Source organism: Gigantopelta aegis, chromosome 12, assembly GCF_016097555.1.
Source record: "Gigantopelta aegis isolate Gae_Host chromosome 12, Gae_host_genome, whole genome shotgun sequence".
NCBI classification, from domain to species: domain Eukaryota; kingdom Metazoa; phylum Mollusca; class Gastropoda; order Neomphalida; family Peltospiridae; genus Gigantopelta; species Gigantopelta aegis.
The window spans coordinates 4,763,209-4,779,331 of record NC_054710.1 but is presented as its reverse complement, the minus strand read 5'-3'; the positions used below and the strand labels follow the sequence as shown (position 1 = coordinate 4,779,331).

The window sequence follows — 16,123 nt, the reverse complement described above, 5'->3', positions numbered from 1 at the left end:
ACTGTAATACTGAACTACCAGTTGTAATGTTTGCCAAATTAATTCACTATTAACATATAACCATTCCCCACAGCTATTATACCTTACACTTTTGGTAATTGTAAATTCTCATCAGTGTTTCTTATTCAGACTGTTCCACCTGGTGGTTTTTATGACAGTTTTACATATTTTATTGGAGTGTATGGCTGGTGGTTTTGGATGTTATAGCGATGATTGTGATCGCTCTGTTAAATGACAGTGGCCACAGTGTATGGCTGGTGGTGGAGGTGTTATAGCGATGATTGTGATCGCTCTGTTAAATGACAGTTTTATATATTTTCAGAAATTGGCATTCCACAGTGTATGGCTGGTGGTTTAGGTGGAGGTGTTATAGCGATGATTGTGATCGCTCTGTTAAATGACAGTTTTATATATTACCAGAAATTGGCATTCCACAGTGTATGGCTGGTGGTTTAGGTGGAGGTGTTATAGCGATGATTGTGATCGCTCTGTTAAATGACAGTTTTATATATTACCAGAAATTGGCATTCCACAGTGTATGGCTGGTGGTTTAGGTGGAGGTGTTATAGCGATGATTGTGATCGCTCTGTTAAATGACAGTTTTATATATTACCAGAAATTGGCATTCCACAGTGTATGGCTGGTGGTTTAGGTGGAGGTGTTATAGCGATGATTGTGATCGCTCTGTTAAATGACAGTTTATATATTACCAGAAATTGGCATTCCACAGTGTATGGCTGGTGGTTTAGGTGGAGGTGTTATAGCGATGATTGTGATCGCACTTGGCATTAAATGACAGTTTTTTATATATGATTGTGATCCACTGTTAAATGGCAGTTTTATATATTACCAGAAATTGGCATTCCACAGGCTGGTGGTTTAGGTGGAGGTGTTATAGCGATGATTGTGATCGAAATTGACAGCATTACCTGGCATTCCACAGTGTATGGCTGTGGTTTAATGGTGTTATAGCGATGATTGTGATCCACTGTTAAATGACAGTTTGGCATTCCAGAAATTGGCATTCCACATGTATGCTGGTGGTTTAGGTGGAGGTGTTATAGCGATGATTGTGATCACACTGTTAAATGACAGTTTTATATATTACCAGAAATTGGCATTCCACAGAAATGGGACATTCCACAGTGTGTTAAATGACGGTTTTTATATTATGTTATGGCATTGATATGGTGATGCTCTGTTAAATGATTGTGAGTTTTAATGACAGTTTTATATAGAAGAAATTGGCATTCCACAGTGTATGGCTGGTGGTTTAGGTGGAGGTGTTATAGCGATGATTGTGATCGCTCTGTTAAATGACAGTTTTATATATAGAAACTGGTGGTTTAGGTGGAGGTGTTATAGCGATGACAGTGATCACACTGTTAAATGACAGTTGGTTTAGAAATTGGCATTCCACAGTGTGGTGGTTTAGCGAGGTGTTATCTGTGATCACTCTGTTAAATGACAGTTTTATATTTCAGAAATTGGCATTCCACATTGTATGGCTGGTGGTTTAGAAAGCGATGATTGTGATCCACAGTTTTATATGTATGATAGTCCTGGTGGTTTAGGTGGAGGTATTATAGCGATGATTGTGATCACTCTGTTAAATGACAGTGTTTATATATTTTCAGTTAAATCGTGATGGCATCCACAGTGTATGTATGCTGGTGGTTTAGGGTGGAGCTCTGTGTAGCGTTTTATATGTTTTGTGATAATCCACAGTGTATGCCTGTTATGTTATAGCAGATTTTAGATTATGACAGTTTTAAAGTTTTGAAACTGATTCACAGTGTATGCCTGGTGGTTTAGGTGGAGGTGACAGTTGACTCTGTGATCAGTTTATATATTTTCAGAAACTTAATCCACAGTGATGCCTGTGGTTTAGGTGAAGGTGTTATAGCGGTGATTGTAATCAGTTAAAACAGTTCTATATAATCCACAGTGTATGCCTGGCTGGTGGTTTAGGTTGAGGTAATTACTAGTTAAATGATTGTGAAACTGATAATCGTATGACTGTTAAATGACTGATTGTCGCTATGTTAAATGACAGTTCTATATATTTTCAGAAATTGATAATCCACAGTGTATGCCTGGTGGTTTAAGTGGAGGTGTTATAGCTCTGATTGTAATCGCTATGTTAAATGACAGTTTTATATATTTTCAGAAACTGATAATCCACAGTGTATGCCTGGTGGTTTAGGTGGAGGTGTTATAGCTCTGATTGTAATCGCTCTGTTAAATGACAGTTTTATATATTACCAGAAATTGGCATTCCACAGTGTATGGCTGGTGGTTTAGGTGGAGGTGTTATAGCGATGATTGTGATCACACTGTTAAAGGACAGTTTTATATATTTTTTCAGAAATTGATAGTCCAGATGGAAAATCTGGTGGTTAGGTGGAGGTATTATAGCGATGATTGTGATGACTATATATCTTTTCAGAAATTGACAGTCCAGAGTGTCTGGTTGTTTAGATGAAGGTGTTATAGGGTTGATCGTGATCACTCTGTTAAATGACAGTTTTATATAGTTTCAGAAACTGATAATCCACAGTGTATGCCTGGTGGTTTAGGTGGAGGTGTTATAGCTCTGATTGTAATCGCTATGTTAAATGACAGTTTTATATAGTTTTAGAAACTGATAATCCACAGTGTATGCCTGGTGGTTTAGGTGGAGGTGTTATAGCGTTGATTGTGATCACTCTGTTAAATGACAGTTTTATATAGTTTTAGAAACTGATAACCCACAGTGTATGCCTGGTGGTTTAGGTGGAGGTGTTATAGCGTTGATTGTGATCACTCTGTTAAATGACAGGTTTATATATTTTCAGAAACTGATAATCCACAGTGTATGCCTGGTGGTTTAGGTGAAGGTGTTATAGCGGTGATTGTAATCGCTATGTTAAATGACAGTTCTATATATTTTCAGAAACTGATAATCCACAGTGTATGCCTGGTGGTTTAGGTGGAGGTGTTATAGCGGTGATTGTAATCACTATGTTAAATGACAGGTTTATATAGTTTCAGAAACTGATAATCCACAGTGTATGCCTGGTGGTTTAGGTGGAGGTGTTGTAGCTCTGATTGTAATCGCTATGTTAAATGACAGTTTTATATAGTTTCAGAAACTGATAATCCACAGTGTATGCCTGGTGGTTTAAGTGGAGGTGTTATAGCTCTGATTGTAATCGCTATGTTAAATGACAGTTTTATATATTTTCAGAAACTGATAATCCACAGTGTATGCCTGGTGGTTTAGGTGGAGGTGTTATAGCTCTGATTGTAATCGCTGTGTTAAATGACAGTTCTATATATTTTCAGGACCTGAAAGTGAGCGCATGGCTGGCATAAGTGCAGGTGCTATATCTGCAATTGTGATCGCTGTCGTGTTGGCTGTTGCTATCACCATGGGTTGGATAATGTACAAGAGGTAATTAAATCCTTTTAAAATAAAGATCTTCTTGTGATGGCAATTTAGTAGAAATAATAACAAACAAAATACAACACAGTGATAGAAATGTTGCCTTCGCGAATTTAAAGGGCTGTTCAGGTGGGAGTGTTTCAAGAAGGGAGGGTGGCTATTAAGGATCAGCATTGATAATTGAAGATTTAAAACGAAAATATGTATTTGTTAATTTCACTGTCTTTACATAATCTCCCAAGTCCTAAACACTTGTTAATTGGTCTTTATTTTATTTTATTTTGTTTTATTTTATTTCATTTAATAATGTATTTGTTTTGGCTTTAAAAAAAAAAAAAGATCAATTTTTATTTTGAAAGAGTACTATTATTATTATTCTCTTTTTATTTATTTGTATTTATTTATTTTCTTTTGTTTTCTCTTTGTTTATCTTTATTTTTTTTTATTATTATTTTTTTTTTTATTATTTTTTTTTTCAAGAACATGCTCATTTGTTGTCTTTTTTCCGTCTTATTAATATTACATGCTCACAAATTAATTAGTTGTTTTATGTTGTTGTTACTGTTTTTGGTTTTGTAAATCAGCATGTATTTAAATAAATATAAAACGTGGGAGTTGTAAACTCATGATTCAAAACAGTTCAATTTACAACCCAGTGTTAGAAATAAACCAACTTACAACCCATGGTTAGATATATCATATTTACAAGTGTTATTTATAACCCATGGTGTGAAATAAATATCAAATATAATCCTTCTTGTTTCGCGAAATCGTGGTTTAAATGGTGTTTAAAACTTTCATTCATGAATATATCCATATTAGTACTTGATGTGTTGTCTGGTGAGAAACAAACCCGAGTTGTGTGCTGATTTTAGTCATCTACTAGCTATCTGACGAATAAATATCAATTGCTACTTTGCGCGCTGTTGTCTCTAATCTTGCGAAATTTAAACACAAAAGACGAAGCTTAATATACATTTGAATTTGTAAAAGATTCACGCAAAAAGGGACGACCTATTTAAAACTATAAAAATAAGAAAACACCGTTTTGTTACATAGTCATCTGCATCGCTGTTAGTAAATCTGAAAACTAGTTCATACCATTGTATTGTTCAACTATTTTATTTATAATCATTTTGCTCAATAAAGTCTTGAACTGTCCTAACACACACACACACACACACACACACACACACACACACACACACACACACAGAGAGAGAGAGAGAGAGAGAGAGAGAGAGAGAGAGAGAGAGAGAGAGAGAGAGAGAGAGAGAGAGAGAGAGAGAGAGAGAGAGAGATGGGAATAACCTACGATGTCAAACTGTTGGTATTTTGAGATAATAAAATTTTAATGTATACAACTAGTGTAATCGTGAAATATATAATTCTAGAGGTTTTTTTTATTATTTAATTTTCTTACTGTAACTTTGAAATCAATATTAATGAAACAACTAAACCGATAGTGAACTAATTCAGCTTTCCAGCATAAACTAAATCTGCAGATTATGCAATAATTTAGAAAACTTTATTTAAAAATATATATTCTTAAAAAAAATCGATTTCTATTTCACTAGCAAGAACAAGAGGTTCTCGCCAAAAGGGCTTGGAAACCTAATTATAATAAATAAAACTTTGATTTTGGAAAATTGTGTAATGCATTTTAGGGTATCAGCTAGCAAGTCCATGCTATTCTTGAACTAATTTCCGATTAACATTTGCTAACATTTGATAATAGTTGGCACATTGTTTATTTTTATTTTTTTTTTGGTCATCATAACACATTATGTTTGTAAGGTCATTTCATGTCGTGTAACACTGGGAATAAAACAAATATTATATTTGTTTACAGGGTAAAGCATGCCAAAGGTGAAGATCAGCATAACGCACAAACAACCGAAAACAAACAATGAAGATGACAACCCTGGCTTCTCAAATATGTCTAACTAGTGTTTCTCTTTTTATTTAAACAATATATTAGAAACAAAGCTTAGTAAACTATGTCTAAAATGGATCTGATGTGGAACTGGAAGTTTTTTGGGCTCACACCGTTGGGTGTGGTACGTTGGGGTACGTTGGGTGTGGTACGTTGGGTGTTTTACGTTAGGTGTGGTACGTTGGGTGTTTTACGTTGGGTGTAGTACTGTGGGTGTTTTACGTTGGGTTGTTACGTTGGGTGTTTTACGTTGGGTGTAGTACGTTGGGTGTGGTACGTTGGGTGTAGTACGTTGGGTGTAGTACGTTGGGTGTAGTACGTTGGGTGTGGTACGTTGGGTGTGGTACGTTGGGTGTTTTACGTTGGGTGTAGTATGCTGGGTGTTTTACGTTGGGTGTAGTACTGTAGGTGTGTTACGTTGGGTGTAGTAATGAGGGCTGCCCAGATGGTACTCGCATAGTCGCAAGGTCATTCTCGACAAAAAGCCCTAATTGGATGTAAGTGACGTACTTGACAGCCGTCATGGTAGTACTCATGATGGGAGCCATAGGTGGGGCAGGATATGCTCAGCTTTGGCGAACACCTGATGTCATAACTTTTTTGACATTGTGTCTCTAAAACCAATAAAATATATCAGTCCCGGTTCCTTTATATATCTGTTGATATATCATATCTAGATATAGACTGCTGAAAATGGTATAATTCCATGCATGACTTACAAAATAACAACAAATTGTGTGGTTAAAAATGTCAGGAGTGTAACTTTTGCATGAAAACAGCAGCTGAAAGTATATTTTCTAGTAATGGCCGAGTCGAAATAAGTCAAAATATAATGATTTTTGTGGAGTATATTTGTTTTGTCGTGTTACACAATACAAATACTTGTACCTATATCTCTCCTTAAATACTCGTACTTTTAATATCTGTGTGTATATTTCTGTAAGTTTCTGTAATAATGTCCGCTACACTCAAATATTAGGGGTGTAACACACATCCTTCCTTTTGCGTATTATTGTGTATCGTGTTGTCTGATCGTGTATGTGTGTCTTTACTTCATTGGAGTACAGTAGGGTGACATTGAGTATCATCACCAAAAAAAAAAAAAAAACCCTCGTAAACATGATTTCACAGATTCCATATATTGTCATGTCACGTGTGTAACATTTTTAGCATAGTCCACACGTAGAGAATTGTTAGCCAAGTCTTAAAAACTATTATAAGATCAATATTGCATTTTATGCAAACAATAGTATATATAGAATAGTATAGTGTATTAGCCTTCCGGATAATTGACATACATTCCATATACAAATCAATAACATTTAACAAGTGCTGCATATACGAAGGATGAACAATTAAATACGTTGATAATAAAGGCATAATGCATTTTCAAGACATTTGCCAACAACAATACGTAATCTGTTTCTGTTTTGAACTGACAACAACTGCAAACGTTTAAACCCATATTTTGTTTTCGCCAGTGGTATTTCTAATATATATCGAACGTAAACGCATATAAAATGGACATTTCTAAATAAAGTGATATTCATCCTCTATATCATTCCAATTACATATCTGATATTTTCGTTGCGACCTTTCAATATAATAATATATACCTTGATCAACAAACAACTGGTAAGAAGAAACACTATATTTTGTGATAAGAGAAGTCTAACAATCTGACAATGATAGAAAACATATCTATTAAATGATTTTCTTACAACCCGTTGGTGAGAACATCATTCGTTATTTTTGATCACACAAACGTGTTAAGATATATACGTGCGTTAACAGTTTAAAGACATGTGACTGGCTGCTCCTAGGTGATGGCAAGGTCACCGATGCTATACAATACAAGTAAAAAAGGAACGGTCGAATTGATCACTCTGTGACAAACAAGTTAACCTAAAATTGACGTGTATGTGATGCACAAGTTAACCTAAAATTGGTATGTCTGTGACGCACAAGGCAACTATACACACTAGGGCAACTATGCACACTAGGGCTGTATCAGTTCAGGAAAAAGGCGTTTAATTTATTTTAAAACTGTTTTATGCCAGTTACAGTTTTGTATATGCAAAGCCAGAATCGAAAAGTATGGCAGCCATTTCAATTAATTTAGCTAACATTCTGTTAAGAAACGTCAGGCAGATGTAGTATGCACCGATGCTTGTACTCCCGTCCCCACGTGGTGTGTTAATTGTTTTGTTGCTAAATGCTTGTTCTGCATTTGTATTAGCAGCAATCTGCGTCCTGTATCTAGGCGCACTCGCTGTTTGGATTATTCATATTCAGGAAGGTGTGATGTTGTTAGTGGTTTATCATCAATTAAAACCCATTTGTTTTTTTCAGTAATTAATACCAAGATGAACATGAAGTATAAACATATATTGGTTTTTTATCATCCATTAAAGTCTTTTGTAGGAGATACCGCTGGCACTATAATTTGCGATATCTCCTGCGATATTTTCCCAAAAGATATCGCTTCTTGTAATCTTGATTGGCCAAATTTTAATCACAAGACATTATTTTGTTACCTCACTGTGCATGTTTCAGCGTTTAACCTATCATTAGTGAGGTCACGCCACTGTCATTCTGCTAGTTAACAGTCTACAACTACCAAATATAATAACGTTCGACCAACATTACTGACATTGTTTACGATTGTTGCAAATGAAAAGAATGACTTGTTATCTAAACGTTTATCAACTCGTGGTGATAGATTATAATGTCACAAGACACTCGGGGAGTATCAGATATATATATATATATATATATATATATATATATATATATAATATATTCATTAATGTTTCTATCTTATTATTATTATTATTTTATTCATTCTTAAGGTCAGCATTAATAATACATGCATTAATAAATGATAAAGCCACTATGTAAACATCTTTCCTACAATTTGTGTTAATGTAATTACTGAGGGTAATTTGTTTACTCGAGTAAAACGGAAGTGTATCAAGACTGAAAAAAGGAAAATAGACACAAATAAAACAGCATTCTGTACATCTTACATGATAACCAGTCCAATAACATCCAGTGTTCACAACAATTAGTGACTTGAAAACAAACTGTCAGCGTTCTAAATATTTCACACCAAAGATGTCTTAGAAATTGTGTTCATGTCGTAATCTCCTGGAAGATAGAGCCATATGTTGTGGACCCTCTAACACGACTGTCATATCGTTTTGTGGTTCTTCATAGTTTTTTTTTCTCTGAGAGATTGGTTTAGATTATAATTATTTTATTTTATAATTTTTTAATGTTTTTTTTACCAGAATAATGGGAACTTTGTAATGGAATTTTCGGTAGCATTATGCACGTAAGATATAGTGTGAAAATGCACACACACACACACACACACGCACGCACGCACGCACACACACACACACACACACACACACACACACACACACACACACACACGCCCGAACCTCTCATTAAAAATGAACGTAGTTTTGATTGATATGTCGATTCTATTGCTTAATTAACATAAGGATTTTGTTGGAATAACTGAATTTTGTTGATTAATGAATTAGTGGAGTTTGTTTGTTTGTTAAATAAATAAAGAAATAAAATGGTTGATAGTTTAGTGTTGTAATTTTCGGCTACGAAACTCTTTAAAAGAACAAAGAGTTGGAATGTTTTCTATTTGGGGTGAGATCCACATCTCTGGGACAAAGGCCAGTGGTAGAATGGCGCAGTAGCAAAAGTGGCTTTAAAATGAAGCTATGGCTATGTAGTAGCTCATTTCAAAGTTTTTTTTTTTTTGTTATGTATAGTTGATGATAGGCCTTGATGTGGTGGCCAAATGTGGTCACGCTTTGTTGGGGTTTTTTTTGCAGGGGATGGATTGTTGTTGTTGTTTTCGGGGGAGGGGGTGACGTCACGTGACACCAGCACATTTTTATTTTAAAAAATACCACATTTCGAAATAAATAGCTATATCTCTTTATTTGTTTTATTTTTATGATCAGCAAACATTTTAAAATTATGGTAATTAACCTTTTAATTCCAATAATAAAGAAAAAAAATTATACATGTGTTTTATAAATCTTTCTCAAAAATTACGATATTCATGAAAAAACTTATTTTTTACATAGAGTCGTCCTGCCATTGAAACGTTTTGATGTTGTTGTTTTGTTTGTTTGGGGTTTTTTGGAGGGTTTTTTTTAAGTGGGTATCCATGTTGCATGGTTTCCTCGTAGTCCAATGTTTCAAAAACCCTGGTTACCACTGCTGCATTTGACCTTCAAGTTCAATTATTGAGGTCAAAAGGTCAAACATCAATGTTCATCTATAGATATAAACATAAACGTTCCAATTGGTAGTAAGAGTCTTGTCAAAAACCATAACTATGCAGTTATAGAAACGAATTATATGACTTTAAACTACATTAATCAGAATGGTGTGCAGACAGAATGTCACCGAACAAAATATCAATGGTCAATATGGCAACCGACAAGATGTTAATGGACAATATGTCTACCATTAATGTCGCATCTCGGACAAAACGTCAACTTCGAGGGAAAGAGGAAGAGACAGTGTGACAGACAGACACACACACACAAACACACACAGAGACATAGAAAGAGAAGGGGTGGGGGGTGGACAGCGGAAAAGATATAACAGATATATGTGTTAGGTTTGGAGAAATCGAGTTTCTTAGCTCACTGCAAAATTAGGAATAATTACAGGATGCTCCATTGTTGGCTGTATGGCTTATTAGCCAGCCTGTCTTTGATTAAAAAAAAAAGTAAGTTAGTAGCATTTAAAAACAAATTGAATGTTTGAAGATGACACATTTGAAAGTTATTTGTATCCTGGTACACTGAGACATCGGCATTTTTCAGGTTGGGCGGGGACGCTAAACAAGTAATTTGTTTTATTATTGTTATTATCATTATCATTATCATGATCATTATCATTTTCATTATCATTATCAATTCATTATTATTATTTTTTTTTTTTTTTTATTTTTTTTTTTTTTTTTTTATGTGGCCTTAGTAAAAGTTACACTATTAAGGTTTTTTTTTAGGGGTTTCATTTGTTTTTATTTTTATTGTTTTGTATTATCATTACAGGTCATTTAATGTTTCATTTATTTTTTTATTATTAATATTAAAAAATATATATTATTATTGTTATTTTAAGGATGTCATTCATTTACTGATTGATTGATTTTAATTTTTCAGTGTAATCAAAGTGTGTGATAGTTTTCAGATCACATACTTTAAGCATTTGATAACATTGTAATTTAGATGTAAATTAATCGAGATCACGACATTAGGTTTATTGATATTTAAGAAAACGTAGTAGGGTCACACTCCCTAATTGACGTGTGCATTCATAGTCATCAAATACAAACATTTTAATAGCAGTTTTACACTGAAAGCTGTCCAGCGTTCAGAAAACAAAACACGTTAAGCACTAGTTTATTTTGATGTAAGGACATCCAAAATGACGTCATTCGAGTTAGACGTCATTTTCGTTCAAAAAGACACCGCACCACCTATTCTTACATTATTTGAATATCTAGTAATGGTGGACTGGAAGTTGCGTGTACAATTTACACAAACACGTTGCATTAAGCTTGCGATTATATGATCTAGAGATTATTACCCTAGTGTATTTCGTATCGTCAATATCATATATTAGGAATAAAAATAATATATTATGTTCGCATAATACAATTTCCATTCCAAATATATGATATTGACGATACCGACAAACACTGGCAATAACCTCTCTCTTTATATATAGTATTTGTGGTTCACCTTGTTGTATAGTGCTCAACATGTTAAACTATTAAAATGGAGCATAGTATATATACATACATTAGGTGATTATCGCTACTTCAAGTTTCACGACCGGCCTCGGTGGCATAGTGGTTAGGCCATCGGTCTACAGGCTGGTAGGTACTGGGTTCTGATCCCAGTCGAGGCATGGGATTTTTAATCCAGATACCGACTCCAAACCCTGAGTGAGTGCTCCGCAAGGCTCAATGGGTAGGTGTAAACCACTTGCATCGACCAGTGATCCATAACTGGTTCAACAAAGGCCATGGTTTGTGCTATCCTGCCTGTGGGAAGCGCAAATAAAAGATCCCTTGCTGCTAATCGGAAGAGTAGCCCATGTAGTGGCGACAGCGGGTTTCCTCTCAAAATCTGTGTGGTCCTTAACCATATGTCTGACGCCATATAACCGTAAATAAAATGTGTTGAGTGCGTCGTTAAATAAAACATTTCTTTCTTTCAAGTTTCACGCTAAACAGCGATCTTCAGCCGAACATAATCAACTAATATATGACGTCACTATATGAACACGTTATGACGCTGTCTATTTTTGGTGTCGATTATTGTTCTTTTATAAGAGTGTGTGTACATGTACCTAAGATTTAATTTATCTTATCCAAAATTCCGGCATTTTTGTAGTTTATTAAAGCTAATTTTTGGTCCATGGACAAATTACACTGCCCTGAAGCCCACATAGTAGTATTTGAGGTATTGAGCATCTTCCAGGTCACAGTATGTTCTATTTTCTTCTGTTTTAGTTTGTCCCCATATGTACATCGAAAGGTCAGTTTCTTTTCTTTACTTTTCATTTTTGAAGGATTTCTTGTGGTTTCTGTATCTTCCCTTGAAGTTACCTCCTGTTAGTCCGATGTATTTCTTGATTGTGTTGCTTCATATATCACACTGTTTGATAGGCTTTTTCCGTTCAGTGGGCATTCTTCTATTGTTCTACAGTTGCACTGTATTTTGTTTGTTTCCGGGTCGCTTGTCTGTTTTATTATTTTTGCATTATGATTTTTAATGACTGGTCCTACATTTTTGATGCAGCTGTAGCTCACTTTTACTGTATTACTGTTAAAGATTGTGTGGTATTTATTGTCTTTTAGGAAGTATTTTTGGATAAGTTCGATGAAGATTTTTGCAACTTTGTTTTTTTTTATTCTTTACTGTATGGGGGTTTAAACCATAATATTTTTCTTGGACGTTTTTTTTCTTCGAGGTCAAGGTTCTATCTATTTTGGGTTTGTACTTGATTGTTTCGTGTAGTTGCTGGCATGAAGTGCTTTGTTGTAGTGTAGTGCAGCTTCTGAGAATATGTCTTTGCTTGAAGATAACAGCAAAATTCTGTCACTTAACTGTGTTGGGGATTTATTTAATTACGGTCTGTGGGTGGTTTGAATGCTTACTCACATACAGAGTGATGTCATTCTGCTTCCTGTAAGGTATGTGCGTTCCATCGGTCACGTTCATGTTCACGTCAAGGAAGTTGAAAGACTTAAGACTTGTGAGAACAGTTATTTTAAGGTTGAATTCTTTGAATATTTTTATTAGCTATTTTCTTGCTCGGTCTGCTTCACTACCTGAACATTTCCTGAGCACTGCTAGGCCATCGTCTCTGTATAGTCCTACATTATTGATGTTTGTTTTTGAGCTTATGGTGTGCAATATTAGTAGGCCAACTAGTTCACATACTCCTGCTCCATCATGGCTCCCCATTTTTACATCAAATGCATTTGTCGTGTTAGGTTTATACCAAGGTGTTTCATTGTTGTCAAATAGTAGCGATTTTCCTGCATGCATTATAGTGCAGCATATTTTAACGATCTCTCCAGGTGTTCTGATGAGACTGATGGGTAGTATTCGACAATGTCAAACATCATGAAAGTGAGTTCATTTTTATTCTCTAAGTCAGAAAACCATTCTATGATAGATGATGTATTTATCCATTGTTTGACTTGTATTGCTGATCTTTGTTTATGCGATCTACCTAGTTCACTTTTGGCCGGTTTGATTAAGCGGGATGTAGGTTTCGTTTCGAAATTTTCTTTATGATCTTTGAACGTTATGTATGCTTGTTTATTTATTGTTTCCTTTACCCTCATCCTTAATTAACACACACAAACTTCAACCCCATGCATGTTTAATTAACACACACAAACTTCAACCCCATGCATGTTTAATTAACACACACAAACTTCAACCCCATCCATGTTTAATTAACACACACAAACTTCAAACCCATCCACGTTTAATTAACACACACAAACTTCAACCCCATCCATATTTAATTAACACACACAAACTTCAACCCCATGCATGTTTAATTAACACACACAAACTTCAACCCCATGCATGTTTAATTAACACACACAAACTTCAACCCCATGCATGTTTAATTAACACACACAAACTCCAACCCCATGCATGTTTAATTAACACACACAACCTCCAACCCCATGCATGTTTAATTAACACGCACAACCTCCAACCCCATGCATGTTTAATTAACACACACAACCTTCAACCCCATGCATGTTTAATTAACACACACAACCTTCAACCCCATGCATGTTTAATTAACACACACAACCTTCAACCCCATGCATGTTTAATTAACACACACAACCTTCAACCCCACGCATGTTTCATTAACACACAACCCCACGCATGTTTAATTAACACACACAACCTTTAACCCCACGCATGTTTAATTAACACTCACAACCTTCAACCCCGCGCATGTTTAATTAACACACACAACCTTCAACCCCGCGCATGTTTAATTAACACACACAACCTTCAACTCCACGCATGTTTAATTAACACACACAACCTTCAACCCCACGCATGTTTAATTAACACACACACACACTTCAACCCCACGCATGTTTAATTAACACACACAACCTTCAACCCCACGCATGTTTAATTAACACACACAACCTTCAACCCCATGCATGTTTAATTAACACACACAATCTTCAACCCCACAACCTGAAAAACCCTTGATCATATTTTTTTTTTTTTCTTTATCTTTCATTGCCAGTTCCCTCTAATTTATTTCTTGAAACATATTCATATAACTACTCTCATTAATATATAGTTCCATTACAAATCATTACAGCTATGCCCTTTAAAGGGACATTCCTGAGTGTGCTGCATTGTAAGATGTTTTCGACTAATAAAATATTTCTAGATTAAACTTACATATTAAATATATTTGCTTGTTTAGAATATAATTTTCTGTATTCAATATGCTTCTAGTCGTCGTAATACTTGTAAGAAGCCCAAACTGGATTTTTTCTTCAAATAATTTCGTATGTACGAAAAAAAAAAAAAAAAAAAAAAAAAGAAGAAATTTAACCTAGTACAAATATTAGAACGTTTAATATGCAGCCACTGATATTTTATTCAGAAACATATATTTGATACGTAATTACAATTGTTAAAAAGTCTCTGTCAGTCGATAACATCTTAAAAACTGAAGCAAACTCAGGAATGTCCCTTTAAGTACTAAACAGAATTGCTGAAAAACTTAATCATGGAGCATTGATTATTAAAAGTTAACTGTAATATGTATACATTGACATAGATGTATGTACATATAAATGCTAAGTGTAAACTTACCTCAAGTAATCCTTTTAGCAACAAAAGAACATGAATGGTATGTAAGGTTCACACAGTTGAATGTAATGTGAAAGATGCATACCCAGACCACCAGTACATACTTAGTGTAAAAAATTAAAAACATGTAATTTTAGAATTAATAATAAAAAAAATAAAAAAAATATGCTTATTCCTGCATTATGATTATGGTTACTTTTTCTAGTGGTAACGTTTGTGGTAAATTGCTTTAATGTTGTTGTTTTTCTGGTAAAGAGCAGCAAAGCATGCTACTAACCATGCGTTTAAAATGCTATACACAGACAGTGATAATTACTTAACATGTATTAGCAAATACCAGCTACAGATTAATGTTCTAATCCATGAGAAAACGTATTAAATTTGATTTATCGAATCCGTGGAGATTAAAATGTTGTATTAAATAATGTGTTGTTATATTACCATTGGCTTAGTCAGGGATAAGAAGGAGCGGGGGGGGGGGGGGGGGGGGGGGGGTGAAGAGGGTGCTTCATACTACATAATTATAATAGCATATGTAAACATTGAAATTAGCTTGAGTAGTTTGTCTTCATCATCATTGTAAGATAACCTCCATGTTGATGATTTGTTCAGAAACCGGTTGGATTTCAGCAGTTGAAGACAAATATATGCAGATATGAATTAATGTGCATATTTATGTCACATGTTGGCATTTGCATTTTTCAAAATGGGGGAAGGGGTTAATTGCCTCTCGTCAATTCCCCACCCTCAGGTACGGTTCATGAGTTCAACCACCCCATGAGCACAAGGCATATGATTTATACAAATATATGTTACAATATATTTTACAATGTTAACTATTGTTATATATAAATACAGCGCATACACACAGAACAGATAAAGAAAAAAGTATTTAGAGATTACAGACATAGATGACAGGTTTTCACAGCGTTAGGTTCACGTTAAAGTTACGTCCCTCTCCTTGACGTAGTGACGGTTGACGAACTGAGTGACGGGGTAGGATAAAACTTAGAATTCTGTAAATAAATATAAATAAATGAACTATATAAGGTATTAGAAAGTTTATTAATCAAATCATAATTTAATTATAAATACTAAATTGATGTAGTTTGTGTAGTTAATATATTGTGACTATTACACTGCTGTTAATATTATTAATTATTTACAAGAATACATTTCTTGAGTTCAACTCTACCTGACTTTGTTCTTCTTTCAATTAATTACTTCATATTACAGGACAGTTACTGTAATAATTACACTTTATTTATCTTGCACGTTGTGTGCCTCCCATGTACCAATTTGAGAATACATTTCTCAAATTTATTA

The 16,123-nt window shown here is 34.5% G+C and overlaps 1 protein-coding gene across 1 annotated transcript in view; it reads left to right on the top strand.

Annotated features, from left to right (window-relative positions):
• LOC121386821 overlaps positions 1-7,345 on the top strand; it is a 106,073-nt gene extending 98,728 nt beyond the window's left edge. The window contains exons 8-9 of the mRNA XM_041517835.1: positions 3,328-3,436; positions 5,280-7,345. Coding sequence (XP_041373769.1) covers positions 3,328-3,436; positions 5,280-5,340 — 170 coding nt within the window. The 3' untranslated portion in view covers positions 5,341-7,345. The remainder of the gene's footprint in view (positions 1-3,327; positions 3,437-5,279) is intronic.
• The last annotated feature ends 8,778 nt before the right edge of the window (positions 7,346-16,123 follow it).